This window comes from Moschus berezovskii, chromosome 1 (assembly GCF_049115385.1).
Source record: "Moschus berezovskii isolate FMDL1 chromosome 1, NW_MosBer_1.0, whole genome shotgun sequence".
Taxonomy (NCBI): domain Eukaryota; kingdom Metazoa; phylum Chordata; class Mammalia; order Artiodactyla; family Moschidae; genus Moschus; species Moschus berezovskii.
Genome location: NC_142460.1, coordinates 137,775,869 through 137,800,630, shown reverse-complemented (window position 1 = coordinate 137,800,630; position 24,762 = coordinate 137,775,869). Strand labels below are relative to the sequence as shown.

Here is a 24,762-nt window from a genome sequence, read left to right as displayed (position 1 = left end):
GAAAACACCAACAAAGGACTATATTTAGCTCTGAGCTCTCCGCCTAAATTCCTTTTATTTTTTTCACTCTTAGCTTCAAAACGACTAGGTTGGGGAAGTGGGAGGAAGGGGGCGGGGGAGAGCAGAGAAAGAACAGCTGTGCCTCCGCCTCTCAACTCAATCTCTATAAATAACCAATCACGAGCGGAGGCTACTTTTTAGCCAATGAAGCAGCCCAAACTGATAAAACCTTGGCAGTAGCCAATGGAAGAACATTCGAGGATGTGAGATTTGCACCCCAGGACCAATGGGTCCTGAGTCTGGGAGAGGTAATTTGAGCTGGAGCGTGGGTGTGCAGTGCACAAGCTTCCTACTTCCAAACCCCCAAACCTACTCCGCCCACTGAGCATGCCCTGACTAGCTACCGGCACCCGGGCTGATTGTGGATCGGGTTGGGATTCACTCTCCGGGTTTTGGCCCTAGCCGAGTGAGGAGGTGGGTGGGGCCTTCTGAGTCCCAGCCTGGAGACCGCCCTGATCACTAGAGGCTGCCCGTTCCCTCTTCCGGACAGGTTTCAGGCCGAATGTTCCCGTTTTCTTTGTCTGAGGGATGAAGTGCAAGGAGAGTCCGCCAGAGAAGGCTGGGTAGAAAGGGCCACGCCTAGAGTGTGGGAAAATGCTCCGCCCGTCTATCATACACCCAAATGTTCTTCGGGTCTCGGCCTTCGGGACGCACACCCGCCGGGGGCTCGGGAAGTGGAGTCCACAAGCTTTGGATAAAAGGAGCGGCGAGAGACCAGCATGTTCCCGGGGTGGCCCACGGCGCCCGCCCTCTTCTCATAGAGCCGGGATTCCTATGCACTAAAGCCCTGTCGGCGAAGGAAGGTGGTCTCCGTCCTCCCTCTGGAGCTGTCCCAACCAGTCTCTTAACGCCCATACCCCCCCACACATTTCTCCGGCTCCTGTACTAGTGCCTATCCGGAATCCGCTAGTCTTGAATCCACTCGCTAGCTCCGCCTACAGCCCCACCCCCGTCCGGCCCCCCGGAAAACCAGGAGCCCGGGATCCGGCGGGCGGGGCTGGCAGCGGCGCACTGGGCATGCTCGCCAGGGCGGGGCGGGCAGGGCTGCGCGCGGCGAGTAGGAAGCCCTCGCCCCGCGGAGGCTGCGGGAGAGAGCTCGAAGGGCCGCGGCGGTGGGCGCACGCTCTGCGGGGACTCATGCCACACGCGTCCCGGCCCGGCGCGCAATTAGCAGCCGCCTCCGCAGCCCGCCGCCGCCGCCTCCTCCTCGCCTTCCTGGGCTGCTGCGGAGAGAAGCTGCAGCCCTCGCCTAGCACCGACTGCCGGCATTGTCCTCCAGATCCGCCGCCCAGGCTGCTGCTGCCGCCTTGGGCTGCCTCGGGGCCCCGGACCCGCGCTGCAGGGACGCGCCGCCGCGCCGGCCGGCCGGGCGCCTGGCCCCCGCTTGGTGATTTCCGCGTCCTGCGCTCCTCGGTCATCTCCTGAGTTTTTCCTGCAGAGCTGAGGACAGAGAAGTCCAGCCACCAAGCCCAGCTTTCCTCCGGTGCGCAGCCCCGTCGGGGCCGTGGCAGGCGCAGCGAGAACGCCGACGGAGCCATGAGAGAGTACAAAGTGGTGGTGCTGGGCTCGGGCGGCGTGGGCAAGTCCGCGCTCACGGTGCAGTTCGTGACCGGCTCCTTCATCGAGAAGTACGACCCCACCATCGAGGACTTCTACCGCAAAGAGATTGAGGTGGACTCTTCGCCGTCGGTGCTGGAGATCTTGGACACGGCGGGCACGGAGCAGTTCGCATCCATGCGGGACCTGTACATCAAGAATGGCCAGGGCTTCATCCTTGTGTACAGCCTTGTTAACCAGCAGAGCTTTCAGGACATCAAGCCCATGCGGGACCAGATCATCCGCGTGAAGCGGTACGAGCGCGTGCCCATGATTCTGGTGGGCAACAAGGTAGACCTGGAGGGCGAGCGCGAGGTTTCATTCGGCGAGGGCAAGGCCCTGGCGGAGGAGTGGAGCTGCCCCTTCATGGAGACTTCGGCCAAAAACAAAGCCTCGGTGGACGAGCTGTTCGCCGAGATCGTGCGGCAGATGAACTATGCGGCGCAGCCCAACGGCGATGAGGGCTGCTGCTCGGCCTGCGTGATCCTCTGAGGCGCCCGCGGCTGCCGCGCGATAGCCGCGCTCTGCGCACAAAAGCCAAACGCACCCGACTCTTCTAAATGTGATTTCTCTTCTTGCTTTGAGATTGGAGATGACTTTGCATCGGCTGGAGCGTCTTGGCGCCCGACTGGCCGCGGTGGCCGCGTCCCCCGCCTCTCCCCAGTTTCCGAGGGGTTGTCCGGTCATGACCATCCGAGTCCCGGTGGAAATGTGGATCTTTGCAGCATGTACGTTTCTCATTGATTTTGGTTGACGCATATTTCCCCATTGAAGCAGCCCGTGGGGCCCTGTATTGGCGGCTTGACACCGGCAGGCGAAAGTTTCAGTTTGGAAAAAAAAAAAAAGAAAGAAATGGGGTGGGGGCGGAAGAGGACGGGGAGACGGTGGAAAAGGGGGGATTTTTTTGTTTTTGTTTTTCTGTCAACAACCGTTGTTCTAGTTCCAAGTTCCAAAAACACGGAGGGAAGTCCGGGAGAACCAAATGAAGGAGCAGGAGGAGAGGAAGAAACTTTTGTTTTTTCCTTGTTTTCCAGGAGTAGCTGGAAATTAAGATCGGGTTCCTTTTCTGCCAGCTTGGAAAGGCAACCCCGTGACTGATTTCAATTCTGAGGATGTCTATGCAAAGTTGGATTCTTGTTACAGTGTATCCAATCTGAAGTATTGCACATCTGAACTGGGACTGTTAACACTGATGCCAATACAGTGTGGGGTGCCAGAAAGTGTCTGCTGATAATTTGTGGGGGAAAAAATCTATTTTGTTTACCTACTGTATCAAAGGGGAGTCTGGGGGAGAACGGTAGTATTTTTTTTTATCAGCTGTGAAAAAAAAATGTTACAGATCTGCACATTTTTGTGTGTACTGTTGTGTGTGTGTTTTTTTAGATTTAGCTTTTTGTTCGTATTGGTTGGCCATACATGGTTTTGATGGCTAGCTCTTTAAACTACAGTACAGAAACTTCTCAAATGTGATTCAGGGCCCCCAGCACCCCTGTGTCTGCAGAGTGCCTTCAAAACTCAGCTGTTCCAGCCGGTGCCAACCTGTGAACTTCCCACCAGATCCCAGAATCTGTTATTCCTCCCCAAACTACTTCCCAGTTTACTTTTAATAATCTTCCTGAAGGAGCCAGGACAATAGGGCCTGTTGTTCGGTGAATTCTTTATTCTTTCCAGCCTTTAAAATGTAATTTACTTGTAATGCAATGGATTATTTTTTTTTTCCTTTTTAAAATTTTTGGCTTCATTTTGTTCCAATGTTCAGGTATTTAGCTCCCCTTTTATATATATTTTTTTTAATTTTTGGTTTTCTGTTTTAGGGTGTTCCTCCAGAAGCACAGAGCAAAATTTTACTGTTGTGATGTACCAAGAGAATTCTAACAATTTGTAATTTCTAATTCCATACACGCGGTTAATCATTGTCTCTTCATTTTAAGATTTTTAATACAAATGTCATTTTTAAAGAAACAAATCCAAACTATTGTTTGTGTTTCTGTTTTTCATATTCAATGATTTAATACAGTATCATGGCTGAGGTGGACAGGGGCAGGTGCCTGATACCCCGAAGAGTGGTTTGTCAGATTTTGAAGAGAGAAGTGTCAGTGACAAGTTGGGAGACATTACTCCCAACTCCTTAAACATGGAAAATAATCATCAAGGTCTAGGAATCCCTGGAGTATGGCTGTATCCTCTGACTGTTAAGATGAACTGGATATTGAATCTGTACTGCTGACTTGGAGCAGGAAAGGGAGAAGCCAGCTGCTAAGACTGCCTTAGATCTGGGAGAGTAACCATCCACTGGTCAGGCAGGGTGGTGTTTTTAGTGTTCTTTTTTCTTTTTCTTTCTTTCCTCATATTTTGTTCTGCTTTGTTTAAAACACCTATCCAGTTTAAAGCTCGTTTGGGCGATATGATTTTCAATTCTGAAGTCATGCCGTGTAGTGTTTTCTACAGTACATTTGGGTGGGTTGTGAATAGTGTCTCAGCCCTTTTGTGGCTTTAACTAGGAAACATCATTAGGTTAAAAAAGAACAGAAAAAGAGAAAACTTAAGTCTCTTGCTTTATTACACTGTGCAGCTTGTGGACCATTTTGACCTCATGAAATTTTCCTTCTAACAGCAGGAGGCAGTGTGAGCTTTTTATTTTGTATTTTGTTTTTCTTAAGGGCCATTTTACTGCTATCTCTATGGAGTGGAAGGTGCATGACTGTATATCAAAAGCACTTGATATACCTTAGGTCCATGAAGTGTAGGGTGAAGAGTTTTGAGTTTCCAAAAGATATATTGTGTTGAGGGAGCCAAAAGAAGTTAAAGGCCACAGGTTTCTTTAAAGCTGTATTAACATATCTTGCCTTAAAACGTTGTGTCTTTGGCCCAAGTGACCTCTCAGAATTGCAGCATGGAGGAGGAATCGAGAATTCTGCCTGGGTTTGGTTCTAAAGCTTTTTTTTTTCTTTCATACTTGATCTCATTGAAGTTAGTACCAGACTTAATTAGAAGGTAATGTACATATGCTAAATAAGAAATTAGGAAAAAATATTCACACTTAGGCTTTGCAAAGTTTCATTTTTGCATTTGTGTAAATTTAGTTGATTCAATAGATCTAAAGTGTTTAAAGCTCTGAAGGCATATAACAAGTACTGTATAAAGGATTTTTAAAAAATGCATTCAGTGACTTTTCATGAGTTTGTTTTGGTTTTCTGGAAGCCTTTTGATGTGAAATACTGGCAAGTATCTTATTTAAGAAATATATATACTCCTGACAGGGAATTTTTGAAAATGGGAAATTGGAAATGAAATAGGTTGCTGCGTGCATTAATCATTTTCACACAGGATTTATTCACTTACATGACTAAATTTTTTATAGGTCTGGGATGGCAGGGCAGAAGATTTTAATATGCTCTTACTGAGTACTGTAAAATAAATGCTTTTTAGATTCTCAAAGCAATTTTGCGTGTGTGCCTGGAGACGGAAAATAGTATTAAGTTTTGTAGCCTTCTCCACTTATTTTTTTCACGAAATAGAGAGAAATTAGAGACATTGTTTTTAAGACTGTGTCAGTTTATTTGGCTAGTAAGAACCCCTTAGAATTATGGTGTGAAGAGATAAGAGCATTTGTTTCCCTGAAAAGGGGGCTGACTTAAGGGTGTCAAAGGAAGGGAGGGAGGGAGGTTGTTGTAAGGCAGTCACCTGTCAAAACAGAAACTGGGTGGAAAAGGAACCTTTATCTTGGAGAGCAAAAGTTAACTTTTAAACTTGACCCCTGCTGGTTTTTAACAGCTTTTCCTTTTGGTCCTTGACAGTCATCCAAGCTTTATGTTATTTCAAAAGGTTATTTTTGTTCTCCTTTTATAATAGCCTCAGAAAAGTTGAAGATACCATTGGAAGTCTCACATTTTCATATTTGGGAGTTAATGATTCTTAGGTACAACATTGTGCACCTTCTTAACTGCTGAAATAGACTCCATTGCATCACATTTTAGGACCAGCTCTATTTGGGGATTAGAAATTTTTCAGTGGTGTGAAGCCTCATGCTTCCTGATTTATTACCCTTTCCTGTAGGTGGGAATCCAAAAATGCTCTATTGATGTGAACTGTTTGGGTTGTTTTAAACATGTTTTCAGCAGCATGTTGTTGCACCTACTTTTGGGGTATTTTCCAGTATTTCTCACAGATGGGATGGGAAAGTGAGAGAACACGATAGGTAGCAGCTGGTCTTGAGAAATAGATACAAAATGCCTGTTTCTTTACTGGCATAAAAGGATCTCTTTTCACAAGAGAATAAGCCCCCTACTTACAAACATTAGGGTTTAAATTGTAGATCACCACCGTGAATTAAAATGATATCAAACATTTGTCATAGTGTCTACTTAATTGGGAAAAGCTTGCTAATATTATTTTGTCCTGGTGAAAATGTGAAGTTTTAAGTACTATATAATAGAATATGGTAAGTTTGATTGTGATATTTTACTCAGATTTCTATGAATAATCAAGTGCATTTAATTGAACATAGCGCTAGTTCTAGAAGATACATTTGCTCTAATGACAGTAGGATTTTTGATCCTTGGAGAAGTCTTTTTTTATCTATTTCAGAGGATCTCAAACTTGACCATATATCAGTCGCCTGGAGGTGAAAACAGGTCGTGTAGGCTCTTCTTACAGTTTCTTAATTCAGGCTATCCATCTATTACCTCATAATTTTCATTTCTGACAAGTTTCCAGGTGATGCTGATAGAACTGCTTCAGGGACCACATTTTGAGAACCAATGATCTTGTCCAAACTCTAAATGAGAACTTCACTGAGAACTACCTAGGGACGCAGACTTCAGACCCATGTCACACATTTAGAGTGCTGCCTTCCACAAAATCATGGAATGATCTTGACTAAATTCTGTGTCTATTGAGGACACATGCCAGTTACACTAGTGTTCTCTTACTTCAAGATTAAAAGGCAAGAATTTTAGTTTTTTAAGATTCCTAGTAAGGATTTTTTTAAAATTGTACTCGAGAATTGAGATCTTAAGGTCATAGTAAGCACATGCATCTGTCTATAAGTAATGTCTGTGTGTTTTAATACATATGTTTAGTTTCTTACCAGGCTTTCTAGGAATCAGTTCAGTGTCATGTAATTCTATAGTTAACCATCCTGGGACAATGCACAGCATAAAGTGGTGCCATGCGTCTTGTTTCATTGGAACTAAGTGTTGATCGATTTTGTTAATTGGAGAGAGCAGCTGTTTATATTTTTCCTTTATTATTAAACGGAAATCTCTTTGGAAATGTTTTTCTTAAGAGTAGGAAATACATCGTATTTTGTCCAATTGACTAAAATTGTTATTTTCTTTTGAATGAATTACGTAGCACAATTATGTGTACCTAAGTTTATCAGAGGTTTGAAGATGTGTGGTTGTGTTTTTGTGTGTGTATGTGTGGTAATTGTGCAAATACAGCAAAAACAGTTTTTAAAAGTAGAAAAGAGAATATTGATGCATTGAGAATACAGGTGCCCAAAAGGGCCCGAGATTATTCATTAATTGTTAAGAATATAGTTACAGTGGATAGTGGCAAACATGGCAGAAATAAACTCATTCATTATTCAGCAAGCATTTATTAATATATTAGCTGTGGTGTAAGGGCTAATCCTTAAACAGGCAAAAGCCAGACAAGGGAGCAATGGCTTTGTGCTGATCTTATCATGGTAAATTGTGACAACAGTGTATTAAACAGTACGAGTATGTGGAAAAGTAGTTACCATCAATTATAATAGAATCCTGTGGGTCTGTCTGGCAGGCAATAGAGTAAGTCAAATTTGTTGAAAATTGGAACTTTACTTTGAAAGGTATGTGAATAATGCAAATAAAAATGGATCCGATGAGGTTTACGTAACAGTTGTGTTGCATGTGAAACTCTGTAATTTTGTGCATTGTTTACAACTAACTTTTCGAGATTAGCTGAAATTGCATATTTAGAAATAAAAAGTCAATTTGCTTTTATATTTTCATGTCAAAGGAAAGAAGGGAAATAGGTTTATGAAAATTGCTCACTGTCTTTATTTTTTTATGAGGAAACAAAAAAGGGAAGGACAGTTAATTTTCTACTCTTAAAGAAGCAATTGTTGGCATAAGGCTTTCTGGGGTTCCTCATGTAAATAAGACTCGATGGAGTAGTTCTTTTGAAAAAGATAATCTAAAAATGAGTGTACCAAAGAATTAGGTTGACATTTTAAGTTTGCTAAGCCTATAGTTGTTTCATACAGAAGCTCTTGTTCTCAAGCCTTGTGTACTTACTGAAGAAGGCAACCAGCTCAGAGAAAAGTTAGGCAACAAACTGTAAGGAGTAACAATAATAGCAATTACTGTAAAACCATATGAACTAAAAAGACTTGTGATTATTAACTTCCTGCAGTTTGCAAAATGATTTCTAGTGACTCTTGTGTAGATTATCTCACGAATTTAACAGCATGCTTTTTAAATGTAAAAACTTTTAGAATTAGATAGAATAGTTCATCTGAAAGCACTTCATTATTTTTTAAATCTTATTATTGTAAGACCATTTATGAGATGAAAATTTGTTACTTACACTTTTGTGGCTAAAGTAGAGGTCTTTATGTTTTGCATCTGACCATTTATAAAAAGTTTTCAAAAAATCTGGGTTGAGTCATGAACTCAGAATATTTTAATGTTATTTAATATTTCCATATTAATATATTTCAAAAATATTCTCTTTAAAGGCTAACATTATACTGAATTATCTCTTTCAAGAAAAGAGCCTCTAGAGATCTGTACTAGTACAAGCATAATTCTGTAAGAACATTTATGTCAAGAAGATATTTAAAAATATATTTTAGATAGTTTTGCATTTATATTCTAAGTAGGTAAGAGAATTGCAAGTATATCTCTTAAGTTGGATTTCAGCATCATTTCGCATCTAGGTTGAAAAAGGCTTGAGTTGGGACTTCACTCAGTTTGGTTATCTTAGCTTTATCACATCACCTGGTTTTCTTCTTTTTGTGTATCATTTCATTCATCTACCTCGGCTTTATGCAGATGGTGTCTCTCATTTATGTAATCCATGTTAGTAGATTCAAAAACCTAAAACCTTCTTAACTAATGGCTATATAAATGTGTTTTCCATATAATAATGTAAAGGGAAAAGTATTTTTCACACTATGTTTGAGGTCCAGACTAAAACAGAACCAACTAGTTAGAGAAGATTGCCTACTAAAAATAGATACTACCTTTTGGTATGGGCATAGCCTTCACATTTCCTTTCTAAAACTGATAAAGGAATTTTTTTTTAAAGAATTCAATTGCAGGAATATTCATTTTCATATATTTACAAAGGCCTATAAATATTTCCAGACCACCTCTTCCTTACTAATCTGCTGAGGTCAAAAAATGAGAAATAAGCTGTGCACTCTCCCTCTCTGAGAGAATACCTTATAACTTAAAAGGGCCAACAATAAAAAACCCAGTCTGAAGACCAAAATTTTTCCTGCATTTCTGTACAAACCAGTTTTTATTTTGTCACAGAGGAATCATAAATGGTGGTAAGGGCGAGGGAATATTTTCCTTAATCATTTTGGCAGCATTCAGCAGGCGGGCTGGATACTCTGGTTGCTGAGGAAGAAGCGTATGATAGAGCTGAGAAGGCAGTTGTGGAGAAGGCAGGCTGAGGTGGAATCATTCCTCAGCCCCCATCCTCATTCCTGCATTCCTACAATCCTAGAGGATTTCCTTGTGTCCAGGCTTGTGATTCATTGTGATGCAAGAATTACCGAGGCCTAGGGCTACTGCAATGGCCAAAAGTAAGGAAGCCTTATAGGATGGTGTGATAATGCTACTGGATTAAATTCCACTCTAACTCAGACTTGCTTAACCTCAGTACTACTAATATTTGTGGTTGGATATTTCTTTTTCGTGGAGCAGTGTCCTGTGTTTCAGGATGTTTAGCACCATCCCTGGCCTCTACCCACTAGATGCCAGTAGCACCCCTTCCCACGCCAGTTTGACAACCAAAAATGTCTGCAGACATTGCTGACTAATCCGAGGGGAGTGGGGGGTGGAGGTTGCTGCTTAACAGCACCTGCTGGAGAACTATTACTGTGTTCAGCCTCTCTGTGGAGTTGGAGGAGTCATAAGCCAGAGGAGAGAGGAGTTGAACCTAGGGGCCCTTGAGACTTTTCTTACTCCAGGAAAAGTGCTGCAATCATGTAAAGTATCAGTGTTCTCTATTGTGCTTGGGACAATATCACTTTGATCAGTTCATTAAAATCCACACCTCAGAGTAAATCTCAGGGATTGGGTTTTTTGGTGATTTAATTCAAAAGGTGGTTGTGCTGTGATTGGGGTGATGAACTCATGGTCAGAGAGTAAGTACATCAGGTTATGCTGATAATTAAATAGAGGGACCTGGATGGGAAATCAAGGGCAGCAGTGTTGCAGTTTTGTTCAGAGCCTCTTAAAGCGCCACAAGAAGACATCTGGAAGGCTTTCAGTCTCACGGAGCCTCCTCCACTCACCTCAGTCCCTTTCCAGTTAATCCAGGCCCCTGTTCCCCACCGGCCCTCCTCACTTTGGGGGTGGAAAGGATGTTTTATGCATCTGTCCCTCCTTATTTTCACTTGTGCAATTCCTCCCACCCTGCCCCTTTCTTCCTTCTACTCTGCCTTCAGAACTAATGACTGAATGTGTCCAGGGCAGACCTCAGCTGGTTAACTGCTCACACTTATCTGTGTGCAAACCCCGCTGCCAGGCTGTCAAGAAGGGAGCCGCGGAGGCAGTAGAGATTGCCTGTTAATGAAGTGATTGTGGGAGCTGGCAGTCTCTAGCCAGCAGCACACAGGTTGTGGCTGCTAACCCCTGAAATACAGCATTAAGGACTATCCTGTTAGCAAATTCATGAATGTGAAGTTAACTCAGTGACCATGGACTTCTAATTTCCTTGGTCACGATTGTTTTTGTCCTTAAGTTTTAAATGAAACATACCTTAAAATCCATGTAAGATACCTCTAAAAACCTTAAGCAACCAGAGACTCTACCTGGTGCGACACTTGTGTTTCTACATTTCACAGGGGGAACACTTGGAAACCTCACATTCCTAGTAAGTGGAAGACATAACAGCTTTGTAACTGAGAGAGACCCATCTCCAAGCCCATCAAAAGAGTCTAAACAGCTACAAGTCTAACAAAGGTAGGCAGTAAATAAAATTAATTCTTTACAATAAAAAGAACCGTTTGGTGAAAGTGGATGAGTGATTTATGTAGCTGAAACTTGCTTCTTAAATTTGAAAACAGTCATGCGTTAGGATGGATGGTGTTCATGGAGATATTCTCTGTAGTATCTTTGTATTAAGTAAAAAATGGAAACCTCTAATTGAACTGCCAATGTGATCACAATTAAGATATAGAAAACAGATTTGGTGTTATCTAGATTTCCTGTTTTTCTTATATTCTGTTTTCCTCTTTTATAAATTATCTGTACTGTTTTGCAACAATTTTTCTTATCTGAGTTTTATTGGCTTTGAGTGTTATGTTTTCTTTACAATTAAAAAGTCTATAATAAGGGAAATATTTAGTCATGAATCATTGTAGCCAGTAGCCAAGAAGATATATGTATTCATATATTTAAACAAATAAATTAATTGTGTAGGATGTTTTGCAATGTCATTATTTGCATTTACCTTTTATGGCTTAGAAATGATTTTCAATGCAACATTTTCAGAGGAAATGAAATTCACCCTTTTCTTTGGTTAATTACCGTTTGACTATTATTTGGGGAAAAAAAAGTAATCTTTTTTTTAAAGTACTATGGTGAAAACTCTCTAGCTTATATTTTATAGCAAAATTACTAACAATTTCCCTTTTTAACTCTTTCCTCAGAAGAGTAGCACTTCATGAATAGAAAAAAATGCATCTATGTGAGTTATCCAAAAGTCATACAGTAGTTGTTTGGATTTATCATGATGGTGGTGATTTGGCAAAAATATTTAACCACTTAATTGCAAATAATATAATTGATTTGTGTTAGCCTGTCATTGGAAGGACTGATGCTAAAGCTGAAACTCCAATACTTTGGCCACCTCATGCGAAGAGTTGACTCACTGGAAAAGACTCTGATGCTGGGAAGGATTGGGGGCGGGAGGAGAAGGGGACAACAGAGAATGAGATGGCTGGACGGCATCACCAGCTCGATGGACATGAGTTTAAGTGAACTCCGGGAGTTGGTGATGGACAGGGAGGCCTGGCGTGCTGTGATTCATGGGGTTGCAAAGAGTCGGTCACCGCTGAGTGACTGAACTGACTGACTGACCAATAGGGAAATATCAAAAATACATGCACAGTGGGACTAGTGTGCTTTCTTGGTGCTAACAGTTTTGGAGAATGCGCAAAGTAGATACGCATCAGAAGTCAATATACAAAGAGTTCGTTTCCTAGAAAATACTTTTGTTTAGTCATTTTTAACATGTAGTTTTAAAGATTATGTGATGAAAATTATCAGAATGATAACAGTCTTATTCAGTGAGAATTGCCAATTTTCATGTTAAAAATATTTCAGACCACCTAAATTATCTTACTTCCCAAGCCTGGCTCACTTCGACTATTGAGGACAGTCTTATATTTGCCCAAGAATGCAAACAGATTTTGTTGTATACAGTGAATTCAAAATGGACTTTAAAGTATTACGTACCAGAAATTAAATTGCTTCTTAAACTTGAGAACAGTCTTGTATTAGGATGGATGGTGTTCATAGAGATATTTTATTCTCTGTAGAACCTTTGTATTAAGTCAAAAATGGAGACATCTGATTAAATTGGTCATTTAATTAAGATAGAGATCACAATTAAGATAGAGAAAACATTTGATATATCTAAATTTCCTGTTTTTTTAATGCTCCATTTTCCTCTTATAATTGTACTTTTTTTTCATGTTTAGTATCAGAATACAAACTTTGTATTGAGTGGGTTTCATTAAGCAGTAAAACATTTAATCATAAATAATAATGACCATTGTAGAGAAGTGAGTGAATCTTATAATTGCTGTCAGTATTAATGTCATTGGAACTTCATTCCCTTAATCAGTTTGTGAAATAGGTATTTTCTTGGCTATTCTTTATGTTCATTTTAGAGTAAAAATGAAATCTCTATAATTTGCTGTTTAAAAAAATTTACCTTTTGGAGTATTTTTCTCTTGGTATTCTTCTTAAAAATACTATAGTTAACCTGACTAGAGTTAAAACTTCTGACTAGAGTTAAAGCCTCAAATACTAAATTATAGTTCCCATAGCAACCATAATTTACTCTCTTATATAACTCCCTGCTTCATGCCATGGATAATATATTCAATATAACTCTAATTAACTTTCATCTTTCCTTAGATTAAGTGTTTGGATTCCAGGAATAGAAGGTAGAGGAAGGTGGGGAGTGTTGCTGTGTTTGTAGAACCTGCAGATTGAGAACAGGAGGTTTGCTAAGTAATAGAAAAAGGATTTACTTAAGATTTCAGTCTTAACACTTGTTTTGAAAAAAATAAAACCATTAAATTGAACATTTAAATTCATGATATATAGTATGCATGAATGAAGTTTCTTAACTGACATTATAGATCTTGAATTAGAATCTCCAAAAATAATTATTAGAACATTGTTTAACTTATTTGATTAGAATACTGTTTTAGAAGATGATATATCCTTATTTTATTTTAAGGACATAGCCATCTGCAAACTGTGAAGAATGCATTTATGTAGTCAATTAAATATTGAGCACCAAATAAGCACTGTACTGAGAATAAGATACCATCTGTGCCTTCAATATATTTAATATTTTCTTACATTGAATTTTATTATTGATTTCCTCCACTAGAAGTTAAGTCTATAAGGGCAAGGGCTCATCCTTTTATCCTCAGTACCAAGAACAATGTGTCATGAATCAACACTCAGTATTAGTTGAATCAATGAATGAACAATTAGTCATAAGGGGAAAGTAAGTACATTTGACCGCAGTGCTAAAAATAGGTCACAATTTCTAGAAAAGTTGGAATATTTCAAAGTCCTGCATCAGTGGCAGGCAAATATTATAGAATGAAATGTGTGGCCTGTTCTTTTATTCATCAGTTCTTAAAATGTGTAGCTTGGAATGGCAATGCTACTATATAGTGCTAATGGGACTTAAGTTTTCTGTACAGTTATCAGAAACAAAGTCAAAAGTTCTAAAACTTAGGAAATTAGTATATTGTGTTATAAACCTTTGCATTGCTCTGCATTGTTTTCCAAATGCAGGCATGCCTTGATTTATGCAGTGGATATGATTCAGGGAAAAACTGTGTATGAAAATTAAACATATTTAAGGTACATTTTAATTTAATGGGCCCACTTTTGAATACTTCAAAAACAGATAAATTATTTTATAGTACAAAAAACCTCCAGCTGACAATTTGAATTTATATTATCACACTGGATTTTTATGTTAGCCGTTTGAGTCTTAATTTTTAAAAATTTGAACACTTGGAATTCTGTTTATTCCAATGGCAGACTCATTAAATTTAGTAGTGCTGACCTGAGTCCTGTTTGTCTAGATTGTTCCTACTTTGATTTGACTGCTTATCTCTGTCTTTCCAGCTTATTTGCTGTAACTCAGGGGTCTACCAGGACTTAACGTATTTTTGAATAACCAGTCCTAAGTTAGAATTGCTTTCTAAGCAATACTTTTAACTTTGCAAGAAACTCATAAAATTGAGAGAGAATCTTGAAAGATGGAAACTAGTTTTTCATATTATAATATTTTCCAAAAATTTAATTTATTATCATTAAGATTTTTAAGAAGTTTGTGATAAGAAAAGGATAAATTGTATTGTGCCTAGCAAAGACTATTAGTAATAAATGTACCTATTAGATAAATAGGCTGTATGCATGCTGGCATGCTGTCACTCAGTCGAGTCTGACTCTTTGCGACCCTATGGACTATAGCCAGCAAGTCTCCTCTGTCCATGGGATTTTACAGGCATGAGTACTGGAGTGGGTTGCCATTTCCTTCTGAGGGGGATTTTCCCAACCCAGGGAATGAACCTGAGTTTCCTGCATCTCTTGCACTAGCAAGCAGATTCTTTACTACTGAGCCACCAAATATTATATATGTTATAAATATGTAAGTGTATCTACTCTATCCTTGTTTCAGACTTGTTACATTTTTAAGAATCTTATAATTTATCTAATTCAATTTCTCATGCTCTGCAAACACTATAAGCTTTACATTAGCTCCACAAGCAGGCATCCATATCGCCAGTGGGATTTGCTCTGTGGTGGTTTTCAGAGTAAGGGCCCCAAACCAGCAACACCAACATTGCCTTGTTAAAAATGCAGATTCTCGGATCCCAACTCAGATCTCCTCTATCAGAACTCTAAGGGTGGAGCTGAACAATGTGTTTTAATGTACATTCCACATGCTTTTATCCATGGTAAAGTTTGAGAAGCACAGTTCTGTGCAATATAAGAAGGAAAACTCATTATGGATAATGCCTGTTTTGTTGGAAAGATAAGACAGGTACACAATTACAGTAATAACAGGGTGACAATGAGAAAAGGGTGGCATTCACCATAAAACAGTCATAGATAAATTGGAATTAGAATTTTTGGAGAAGAGATTAAGATGGAACTCATATCCCTAATCATTCATTCATTTATTGAAATATTCTAGGTGCCGGGACTCAGTAAGACATGATCCTTGACTTGTTAAATATTTGGTTTAAGTTGATAAACAGGTGGTTCCACTTGTAAATTACTTCACAACTAGAATAAACTTAAGAGATCACATAATCCATCTTGAGAGTGCATCAAAATCATCTGGATGGCTTGTTAAAATACATATTGCTGAAACCCAGCAGTTCTAATTCAGTAACTACAGGGTGGGGCCTGGGAAGCAATATTTCTAACAAATTCCCAGGTTTTCAACTTGAGAATCACTGACATTAGTCAATAACTTCAAGTTAAAACTGGTCATGCTAGAACCCAGAAATGTGACTTGCCCAACAAAGTTAGCTAATGCCTAAGATGGACATAAAACCAGGTTGCCAAATCCCAGTTCACTAGAACCTTCACTGCAGACTGTCTTTGGGACACCCCTTGAAGAGAGGATGCTTGCTTATCACAATTGATTCTAAGAACAACTCTAGGAGTAAAGAATTAACTAGATAAGATTTCATCTGACTTTTGTTTATATTGTAATTTCTTAGTTCACAATCAGCCCATGTTTGTGACATCTGCAGTCTCAATTGTGAACTACCAAGTATTCTATATTGTGTATGGGAATCTGGCCTGCATATAAAAGTAACATTTGAATCTCAATATCATTTCAAAAGGCAATTCTAAAACTCACTAATATTATCTTCCTGATAATAGGGGGCTCTCAGGACAAAGATCTTTTATTACAAAAACACTTCTCTCTGTAGAAGCTCTCTGTTAGATGACTGGTTGTGGAGCTAACAAAAAATGAAGCATTTTCATTGAGAGTAAAGAGTGAAAATATGTACTGGAAGACAGTTAATGGAGATAATGCGCTGTGCATTCTTTGCTGATAATTCACTTTTCTTTCAGAAGCATGCGTGCTTTATCCATAAATCCACACATCCGTTAATTTCTCTAATTCTGTAAATTAGAGAAAATATATTCATCTCCTTTTATTTGGTGATAAAGATAGATTTTCCCCAAATTTAATTAATCTACTTTGCATTCTTGAATAATTATGTGAAAAACCCAGACCCCTCAGCACAAATCATGTAATTGTACTTTAAGAGATAATGTGGGAAAAATTAGGCATGGGTGAAACTGATATAATCTGAATTGTACTATGACTTCCTCTGAAAAGTTCAAAATCCATATTTAATTGCCTTCATTTTAAATTGAGTCTTGTAAGAAAACTATTTTGATAACCTGAGGATTAGCACTAAAGAAGAACTAGAAATGAAGAAAAGGTAAAACTTCCAGATGGTGTCTTAGCATCAGTGGATGAGGGATGATTTGCTTAATTGCATTATGATGACCCTGGAAAAGACCCTGATGCTAGGAAAGACTGAAAGCAGTAGGAGAAGGGGGGCCGCAGAAGATGAGATAGATAGCATCACCAAATCAGTAGACATGAATATGAGCAAACTCCAGGACATAGAGAAGGACAGGGAAGCCTGGCATGTTGCAGTCCAGGTCACAAAAAGTTGGACTTATTGACTCAACAACAGTGTTGTGATGAATGGCCTCTAAAGGGATGAGAGCATGTTTTAGACACTTATTTCATACCCACACACACACACAAATTAACTACCACTGAATCAATGTTAGCACATAAAGGATGGGGGAACGTTGTCTCCACTTCCCTGTAGTTAATCTCTTCTTCCTCCCATTTTGTCAGATAAGGTACAAAAAAATGTTTAAAGGCCAACATAGTTAAATTTTAGACACTCTGACTTGTCACAGTCATTATTAGTCTCCCAGATTAAAGAACAGCTGTTCAGATTCTCTTGGGTAGGACATGATGAGCCTTATTTCCTCCTTCCTGTGGAGCTCAGTTTGAACTGTTTCTATTCTCTAGAACTTTAAGTAATCATCTGCTCTTTAAAAGGAAACAAAACTCAATACTATTTTCTTGAGGACTTTGGATGACCATTTACTGCTTTCATCTTGAAAACAGTTTTATTTTGTTCATAAATGTAGCATTCTTACTATTACATGAAAAAGTTTACTTAATATACCTGTATTGTGTTGTTACAAAGAGCACAAAGTTGTTACTTCCCACATGAAACAAAGCCAAGTAATAGTGTCACCTCTTTCTTAATTAAGAGTTTAATACCTTCAATAATCCCACTTAGGTAGAAATCTGTTTTCTAAAGTAATTGACTCAGATTTCTGAAATTGGTTGCTTGGGCTCAAAAAAGAAAAAGTGAAGGTTGGATGAAAGAGAGGAGATAGCTTAAATTAAGGGTGAAACATCTTGAATAGATTTTTACCTCCTACCTACTTCTAGAAGTGGAGGTTTATGGGAAATTACAGGTCTAAAGCAACTTTCAGCTCTGAATTGCTAGTTTTAAGTATGTACTCTATAGAGTAACTTCACACTGAATCAGCTTAATTTCATTATAAATAAGATTTAAGAATCAGGTGTTTCTAATATCAGTGTACTAGATTTTTTTTTTACCATCACAGCTCAATTTAATATGCATGTAAATCACCCTCAGATGTTACTAAAATGCAGGTTCTTACTGAATAGGTCTGAGATTCTGACAAACTCTGTGATAAGGCAGATGCTGCTGTCCATGGACCTCACTAAGCATCTGGGTTGTATACAGTGCAACACATAATTGAATTTTATGACTTTGTATCTTTTCCCTATCATCTTTGATTCATGTGCAAACAACTTTTCAAGACAAAAGAGACTCCAGAGGTCAGGGGTTTCATTATAGGAAAAAAACCCACAAAATTTTTTCGAAGTAAAGAATTTGGACTTAGGATGGGATTTAGTTTTTTTTTTTCAATAATGGAAACAAGTTAGTAAAATTGAAAACCTGGCATCTCTTTTAAATTAAGAAGTTTGAAAATGTGTCTTATTCCTAATGATTCATTTTGACTATACTGGATTCTTCAGTTCTCCTTGAGAAATGAATGTCAGCACTTAGAAATTCAGTGGCATTCAAAATAATTTTCCATTTTATGAATATTAGAGTGATTTTAAAACTAAATTTAATTTTAGAATATATTTTAAGAATTTGAATATCAACTAAATATGCCACAGTTCAATGCCAGTTGAATTAAGTCAATATACTTTTTTCCTCTTTTAATAAAATAAACATTTAAGGAAATAATTTAGTTCAGTTCAGTCGCTCAGTCGTGTCTGACTCTCCGCGACCCCATGAATCACAGCATGCCAGGCCTCCCTGTCCATCACCAACTCCCAGAGTTCACTCAAACTCATGTCCATCGAGTCAGTGATGCCATCCAGCCATCTCATTCTTGGTTGTCCCCTTCTCCGCCCGCCCCCAACCTTTCCCAGCATCAGAGTCTTTTCCAGTGAGTCAACTTGTCACATGAGGTGGCCAAAGTACTGGAGTTTCAGCCTTAGTATCAGTCCTTCCAATGAACACCCAGGATCGATCTCCCTTAGAATGGACTGGTTGGATCTCCTTGCGGTACAAGGGACTCTCAAGAGTCTTCTCCAACACCACAGTTCAAAAGCATCAATTCTTCGGTGATCAGCTTTCTTCACAGTCCAACTCTCACATCCATACATGACCACGGGAAAAACCATAGCCTTGACTAGACGGACCTTTGTTGGCAAAGTAATGTCTCTGCTTTTTAATATATTATCAAGGGTGGTCATAACTTTCCTTCCAAGAAGTAAGCGTCTTTTAATTTCATGGCTGCAATCAGCATCTGCAGTGATTTTGGAGCCCCAAAAAATAAAGTCTGACACTGTTTCCACTGTTTTTCCATCTATTTCCCATGAAGTGATGGGACCAGATGCCATGATCTTAGTTTTCTGAATGTCGAGCTTCAAGCCAACCTTCTCACTCTCCTCTTTCACTTTCATCAAGAGGCTTTTGAGTTCCTCTTCACTTTCTGCCATAAGGGTGGTGTCATCTGCATATCTGAGGTTATTGAGATTTCTCCCAGCAATCTTGATTCCAACTTGTGCTTCTTCCAGCCCAGCGTTCCTCATGATGTACTCTGCATATAAGTTAAATAAGCAAGGTGACAATATACAGCCTTGACACACTCCTTTTCCTATTTGGAACCAGTCTGTTGTTCCATGTCCAGTTCTGACTGTTGCTTCCTGACCTGCATACAGGTTTCTCAAGAGGCAGGTCAGGTGGTCTGGTATTCCCATCTCTTTCAGAATTTTCCACAGTTTATTGTGATCCACACAGTCAAAAGCTTTGGCATAGTCAATGAAGCAGAAATAGATGCTCTTCTGGAACCCTCTTGCTTTCTCCATGATCCAGCGGATGTTGGCAATTTGATCTCTGGTGCCTCTGCCTTTTCTAAAACCTGCTTGAACATCTGGGAGTTCACGGTTCACATATCGCTGAAGCCTGGCTTGGAGAATTTTGAGCATGACTTTACTAGCGTGTGAGATGAGTGCAATTGTGCGGTAGTTTGAGCATTCTTTGGCATTGCCTTTCTTTGGGATTGGAATGAAGACTGACCTTTTCCAGTCCTGTGGCCACTGCTGAGTTTTCCAAATTTGCTGGCATATTGAGTGCAGCACTTTCACAGCATCATCTTTCAAGATTTGAAATAGCTCAACTGGAATTCCATCACCACCACTAGCTTTGTTCATAGTGATGCTTTCTAAGGCCCACTTGACTTCACATTCCAAGATGTCTGGCTCTAGGTCAGTGATCACGTTATCGTGACTATCTTGGTTGTGAAGATCTTTTTTGTACAGTTCTTTTGTGTATTCCTGCCACCTCTTCTTAATATCTTCTGCTTCTGTTAGGTCCATACCATTTCTGTCCTTTATCGAGCCCATCTTTGCATGAAATGTTCCCTTGGAATCTCTAATTTTCTCGAAGAGATCACTTGTTTTTCCTATTCTGTTGTTTTCCTCTATTTCTTTGCACTAAAAAATTTGGAATTTCAATGAAGAATGACATATTATACATCCAATTTATAATTAAATTGTAGGCCAAAAAGCCTTTAAGTTACAGTTAAGTCATTTAGGTACACTGTATGTATCCATGTGGAAATACATATAATGATAATAAGTAACAGTGAACATTTATAGTTCTTTTAAAGCTGTAGATAGTATATTGTGCATCACTAACAACATAATTTAGTAGTTTTCATTAATTTACATAAACTCTAAAATTTAGAATCTAAATTTTAAATGTTTTTGTAATAGGGAAAATTATATTTAAAAACAACTTTGCCATAATAGCTTAATTTTTGTTGCCTGATCCATATCCTTCCTTATATTCCCATGAAAAAATGTTTGCTTTTTGAGAGAATACTTAAAAATTAATTTTGCATTCAATTTGAGGGTACATTTAAAAAGATTTTGATTGTTTCAATATTCAGAATCTAGTTAACATGAATGTTTGTGATTAAATCACTCTTAACATTATAGGCATATATATATTTTTAATGAGTTATGTAAATCTGTGTTCATTCGTCCTAACATATATTCTCAGTTTTTTATTGGGAGCAATGTTAGTTTTTATGTTATTAAATTCTGGGTGGCTCCCCATGCTTCTGCTGTAGTTCTGACTGATTCACAGCTGCCTCAAATTATTAACTGCAGTGATGAATTGCAGTAGTTTATTTAGGGCTTCCCTGGTGGCTCAGACAGTAAAGAATCTACCTGCAATGCAAGAAACCTGAGTTTGATCCCTGGGTTGGGAAGATCCCCTGGAGAAGGGAATGGCAACCCACTCCAGTATTCTTGCCTAAAGAATTTCATGGACAGAGGAGACTGGTGGGCTACAGTCCATGGCGTCATAAAGAGTTAGACACAACTCTGAGCCACTAACACTTTCACTTTCTCTTCTTGTGCCATGTAATTTACATACATAATTTCATATACAACTCAGAATAATCCTACATGTCAATCACATACCTTCTTTCACAAACCAAGAGAAGTTAAGTAATTTATGGGGCTGTCACAGCAACAACAATCAGATAAAAAGACATTGAGTTTTCTAATGTGTCAGGTCTGTCTTCAAAGATCATATTCTTACTCTTATGTGCCTCCTATACTGCTGCTCCTGGAATGCCTTTTAAATGTTTGTCTGTAAAGAATACAACTGTGACTTAGGTTGTTACTGCCGAAGGACACAAAAAAGGATTCTTTTACAGTCTAACACTGAATGGTTGGTATGTTGTGATTATTGTACTTGTGATTTTCCCATTCTGTTAATCTAAGCGTATTTTGTCCCTTTTTTTCATCCTGTGACCATCATAATCATTATTTAAAAAATTCTAATCCAGTGTCTGTTGATCATTAGAGGCAGTTGTGAGTGCTATTTTTGAGTCCCTGCCTTGGATATAAGTACTAGCAATTCTTCATGATTTTATTGTCTAGGTTTTTATTTTGTTTAATAATAAGAGTAATGAATGTTCAGCATGAAAACAACTCAAACATTATAAGTATATAGATTCATCTCAAGTCTAATTTCTCAAATGAAACTATCCTACTACAACTCTATAGTTTCTTCTTCAATATGTTATAAGGGTAAATTAAAGTACTTTGTTCTGCTCATTTGCAAAATCAACTGTAAGCAGAATCGCAAGGAGAAATAATGCAGTCAGCTAGCCTGCTGTGTCCATGGATTCTATATCTGATCTAATCACAGAAAAATTTTTTTAAAAATTCCAGAGATTTCCAAAACAAAATTTGAATTTGCGGTGCTAGAAACTGTTTACATAGCATTTGCATTGTATTAGGTCTTATAAGTAATCTGTGCTGTTGTGCTTCGTTGCTCAGTCGTGTTTGACACTTTGAGACCCCATGGACTGTAGCCCACTAGACTCCTCAGTCCATGGGGATTCTCCAGGCAAGAAGACTGGCATGGGTTGCCATGCCCTCCTCCAGGGGATCTTTCCCAACCCAGGGATCAAACCCAGGTCTCCTGCATTGCAGGTGGAAGCTTTACCATCTGAGCCAAAGGGAAGCCCAGTAAGCAAATTTTAAAATAAAGAAAATATTTTTTTTGCTTATCAATTTCAAGTGTTTCAAGAAACACTTAAAAGCTAAGTGTTTAATTTTTAATTGTATACATTTAATAATGCTAATAAATTATCATGATATATGTTAAAAAAAAGAAATCTAGATAGAGATAATTTAAAGTACTGTTGGCCCTTGAACAACATGAGAGTTGGGGCCACTGTCGAAAATTTGCATATAATTTATCGTTGGCCCTCCATAAAGGTGATTTCTCTGTATCCTTGGTTCTACATCCTTTGATTCAACCAAGGATCATTTCAGTTCAGTTCAGTTCAGTCGCTCAGTCGTGTCCGACTCTCCGTGACCCCATGAATCACAGCACTCCAGGCCTCCCTGTCCATCACCAACTCCTGGAGTTCACTCAAACTCATGAGTGCTGCAGTATTTGCTGTTGAAAAAAATCTGTGTATAAGTGGACCTGCTGTAGTTCAAACCTGTGTTGTTCAAGAGTCATCTGTGTCCAGGAGGATATGCATTGAGCATATGCAAATACTACACCATTTTATGTATAAGACTTGGGTATGCAAGGATTTTGTATTCAAGGGGGTCATGGAGCCAGTCCCCCCAGGATATACCCAGGGACAACTTTACAGATGACATTTAGTGAAGCAACTTACATTTTCATGTTGACTCCTGCAATCTGTTCATTTCCATTTAAAATCTAACTTGTCACACACTAAACCAAACAAACCGTTTTGCAAAATCCTGCCACCATTTTGGGGTAATAGCAAAAAAAATAAAGATGAATCAGTAAATTTTACTTATACACTAATTTGTAAGTGAATAATTTGAACTTTAACGTAGCTTCTGAATCATACACATCACTTGTCCAGGAAGGCAACTAATTTTTTTTTCCAAGAAACTTTTCCACACACTCATAGAACTCTTATTCAAATAATCAGTGTTACACTTGTGGCTAGAATATTTCCCCAGAAGTTATGTCTGCTTTGCAAATACAGAACAATCATCTATTGTCAGGTGGCTGTGAAGGAGAGAGAGGAGAATGCAGTCTAATAAACATTGCTCAGCAAATTGTGTTTGTTTAATCACAAACACATTAATCTGATATGCCTTTATTCCCTCATTAGTTTGTTAGGTTGTCCATCGGTGTCCCTATTCTCATTGAAGAATAATGTCTGTCTCATATTCACTTAGGCAAGGTGCCCCTAGACTGGCTCTTTGTTTAAAGTTGCTTCACTGCTTAGAGATATATTTTGCATTTATTAGCAGGGCTTTATATTTTTTAGAATTTATTTTGCTGTATGATTAGGGAGGTTGCTGTTAGTTTGCAACAACTATTTCCGTGCAGAAGTTTCTGATTGTAAATAGTAAAAGCACAAATTTCTATGAAATGAAAATTTGAGTGCTTAACCATTATTAACAAATGTGCTTCCTTAGCTAGAGTCAAAAAGTATGTTTTTTTTTTTTTTATTCAATACCTTGGTAAATGTGACTAAGACACTTTATTGAAGGAAGCTTTTCATATTTTTCCTCCGTTGAGTCAGACTATGTGGAGTGTTTTAATTAGAGCAGAGCATCAGTCAGCTATGCTTTAGACTGGAAAGAGTAACAAGAAGTAGCTTATAAAATATTAATCTTTAGAATTCAATTCATTCAAGCATTTCAGATTTTTAAATAATTGGTGTCAAAGTCAGGTAATTTTGAAAGATTGCTGTGCAAATGGTAGACACCTAAAATATGACAATGAGATAGATGAATGTTGCAGTCTCCAATACAGGGAATGCAACTGACTATATTTACTTAGTCTTTTTTTTTCTTTTTTGCATAAGTAAAATTGTTTTTAGAAGTTTTAAAACACAAGTCTGAAAAAGGAATAGTGGGGGCTATTTCTTTAACTGAATATACACAGGAGAATCTTTCTTTAAAAAAATCTGAATAGGATTCCCCACTGAAGGGTTGCAATACATTAATGTACCATATGTAATTATTTACCAGTCCTAACTATCTTATGAATGTTTGAGGAATGACTACTTTGTTTTCTTTACAAAGCAGAGTATATTCAAGATTCAGTTCAGTTCATTTCAGTTGCTCAGTCATGACCGACTCTTTGTGACCCTATGAATCATAGCACGCCAAGCCTCCCTGTCCATCAACAACTCCTGGGACCAACCTAGATAGTATATTAAAAAGCAGAGACATTACTTTGCCAACCAAGGTCCGTCTAGTCAAGGCTATGGTTTTTCCAGTGGTCATGTATGGATGTGAGAGTTGGACTGTGAAGAAAGCTCATCGCCGAAGAATTGATGCTTTTGAACTGTGGTGCTGGAGAAGACTCTTGAGAGTCCCTTGGACTGCAAGGAGATCCAACCAGTCCATTCTAAAGGATATCAATCCTGGGTGTTCATTGGAAGGACTGATGCTAAAGCTGAAACTCCAATACGTTGGCCACCT

At 38.8% G+C, this 24,762-nt stretch overlaps 1 protein-coding gene across 3 annotated transcripts in view; it reads left to right on the top strand.

Moving 5' to 3' along the window:
- The first annotated feature begins 1,455 nt into the window (after window positions 1-1,455).
- Window positions 1,456-24,762, top strand: part of RAP2B (RAP2B, member of RAS oncogene family) — a 63,317-nt gene continuing 40,010 nt past the window's right edge. Inside the window, exons 1-2 of one of the 3 annotated variants that reach the window (XR_016038213.1) lie at window positions 1,456-2,384; window positions 10,724-10,841. Coding sequence is in view for 1 of the 3 variants with exons in the window: in XM_055411339.2 (XP_055267314.1) it covers window positions 1,597-2,148 (552 nt within the window). In the remaining 2 variants the exon portion in view is untranslated. Of the gene's footprint in view, window positions 3,004-10,723; window positions 10,842-24,762 lie in introns of those variants that run through there. The other 2 variants (XR_016038212.1, XM_055411339.2) reach the window with 2 other exon arrangements.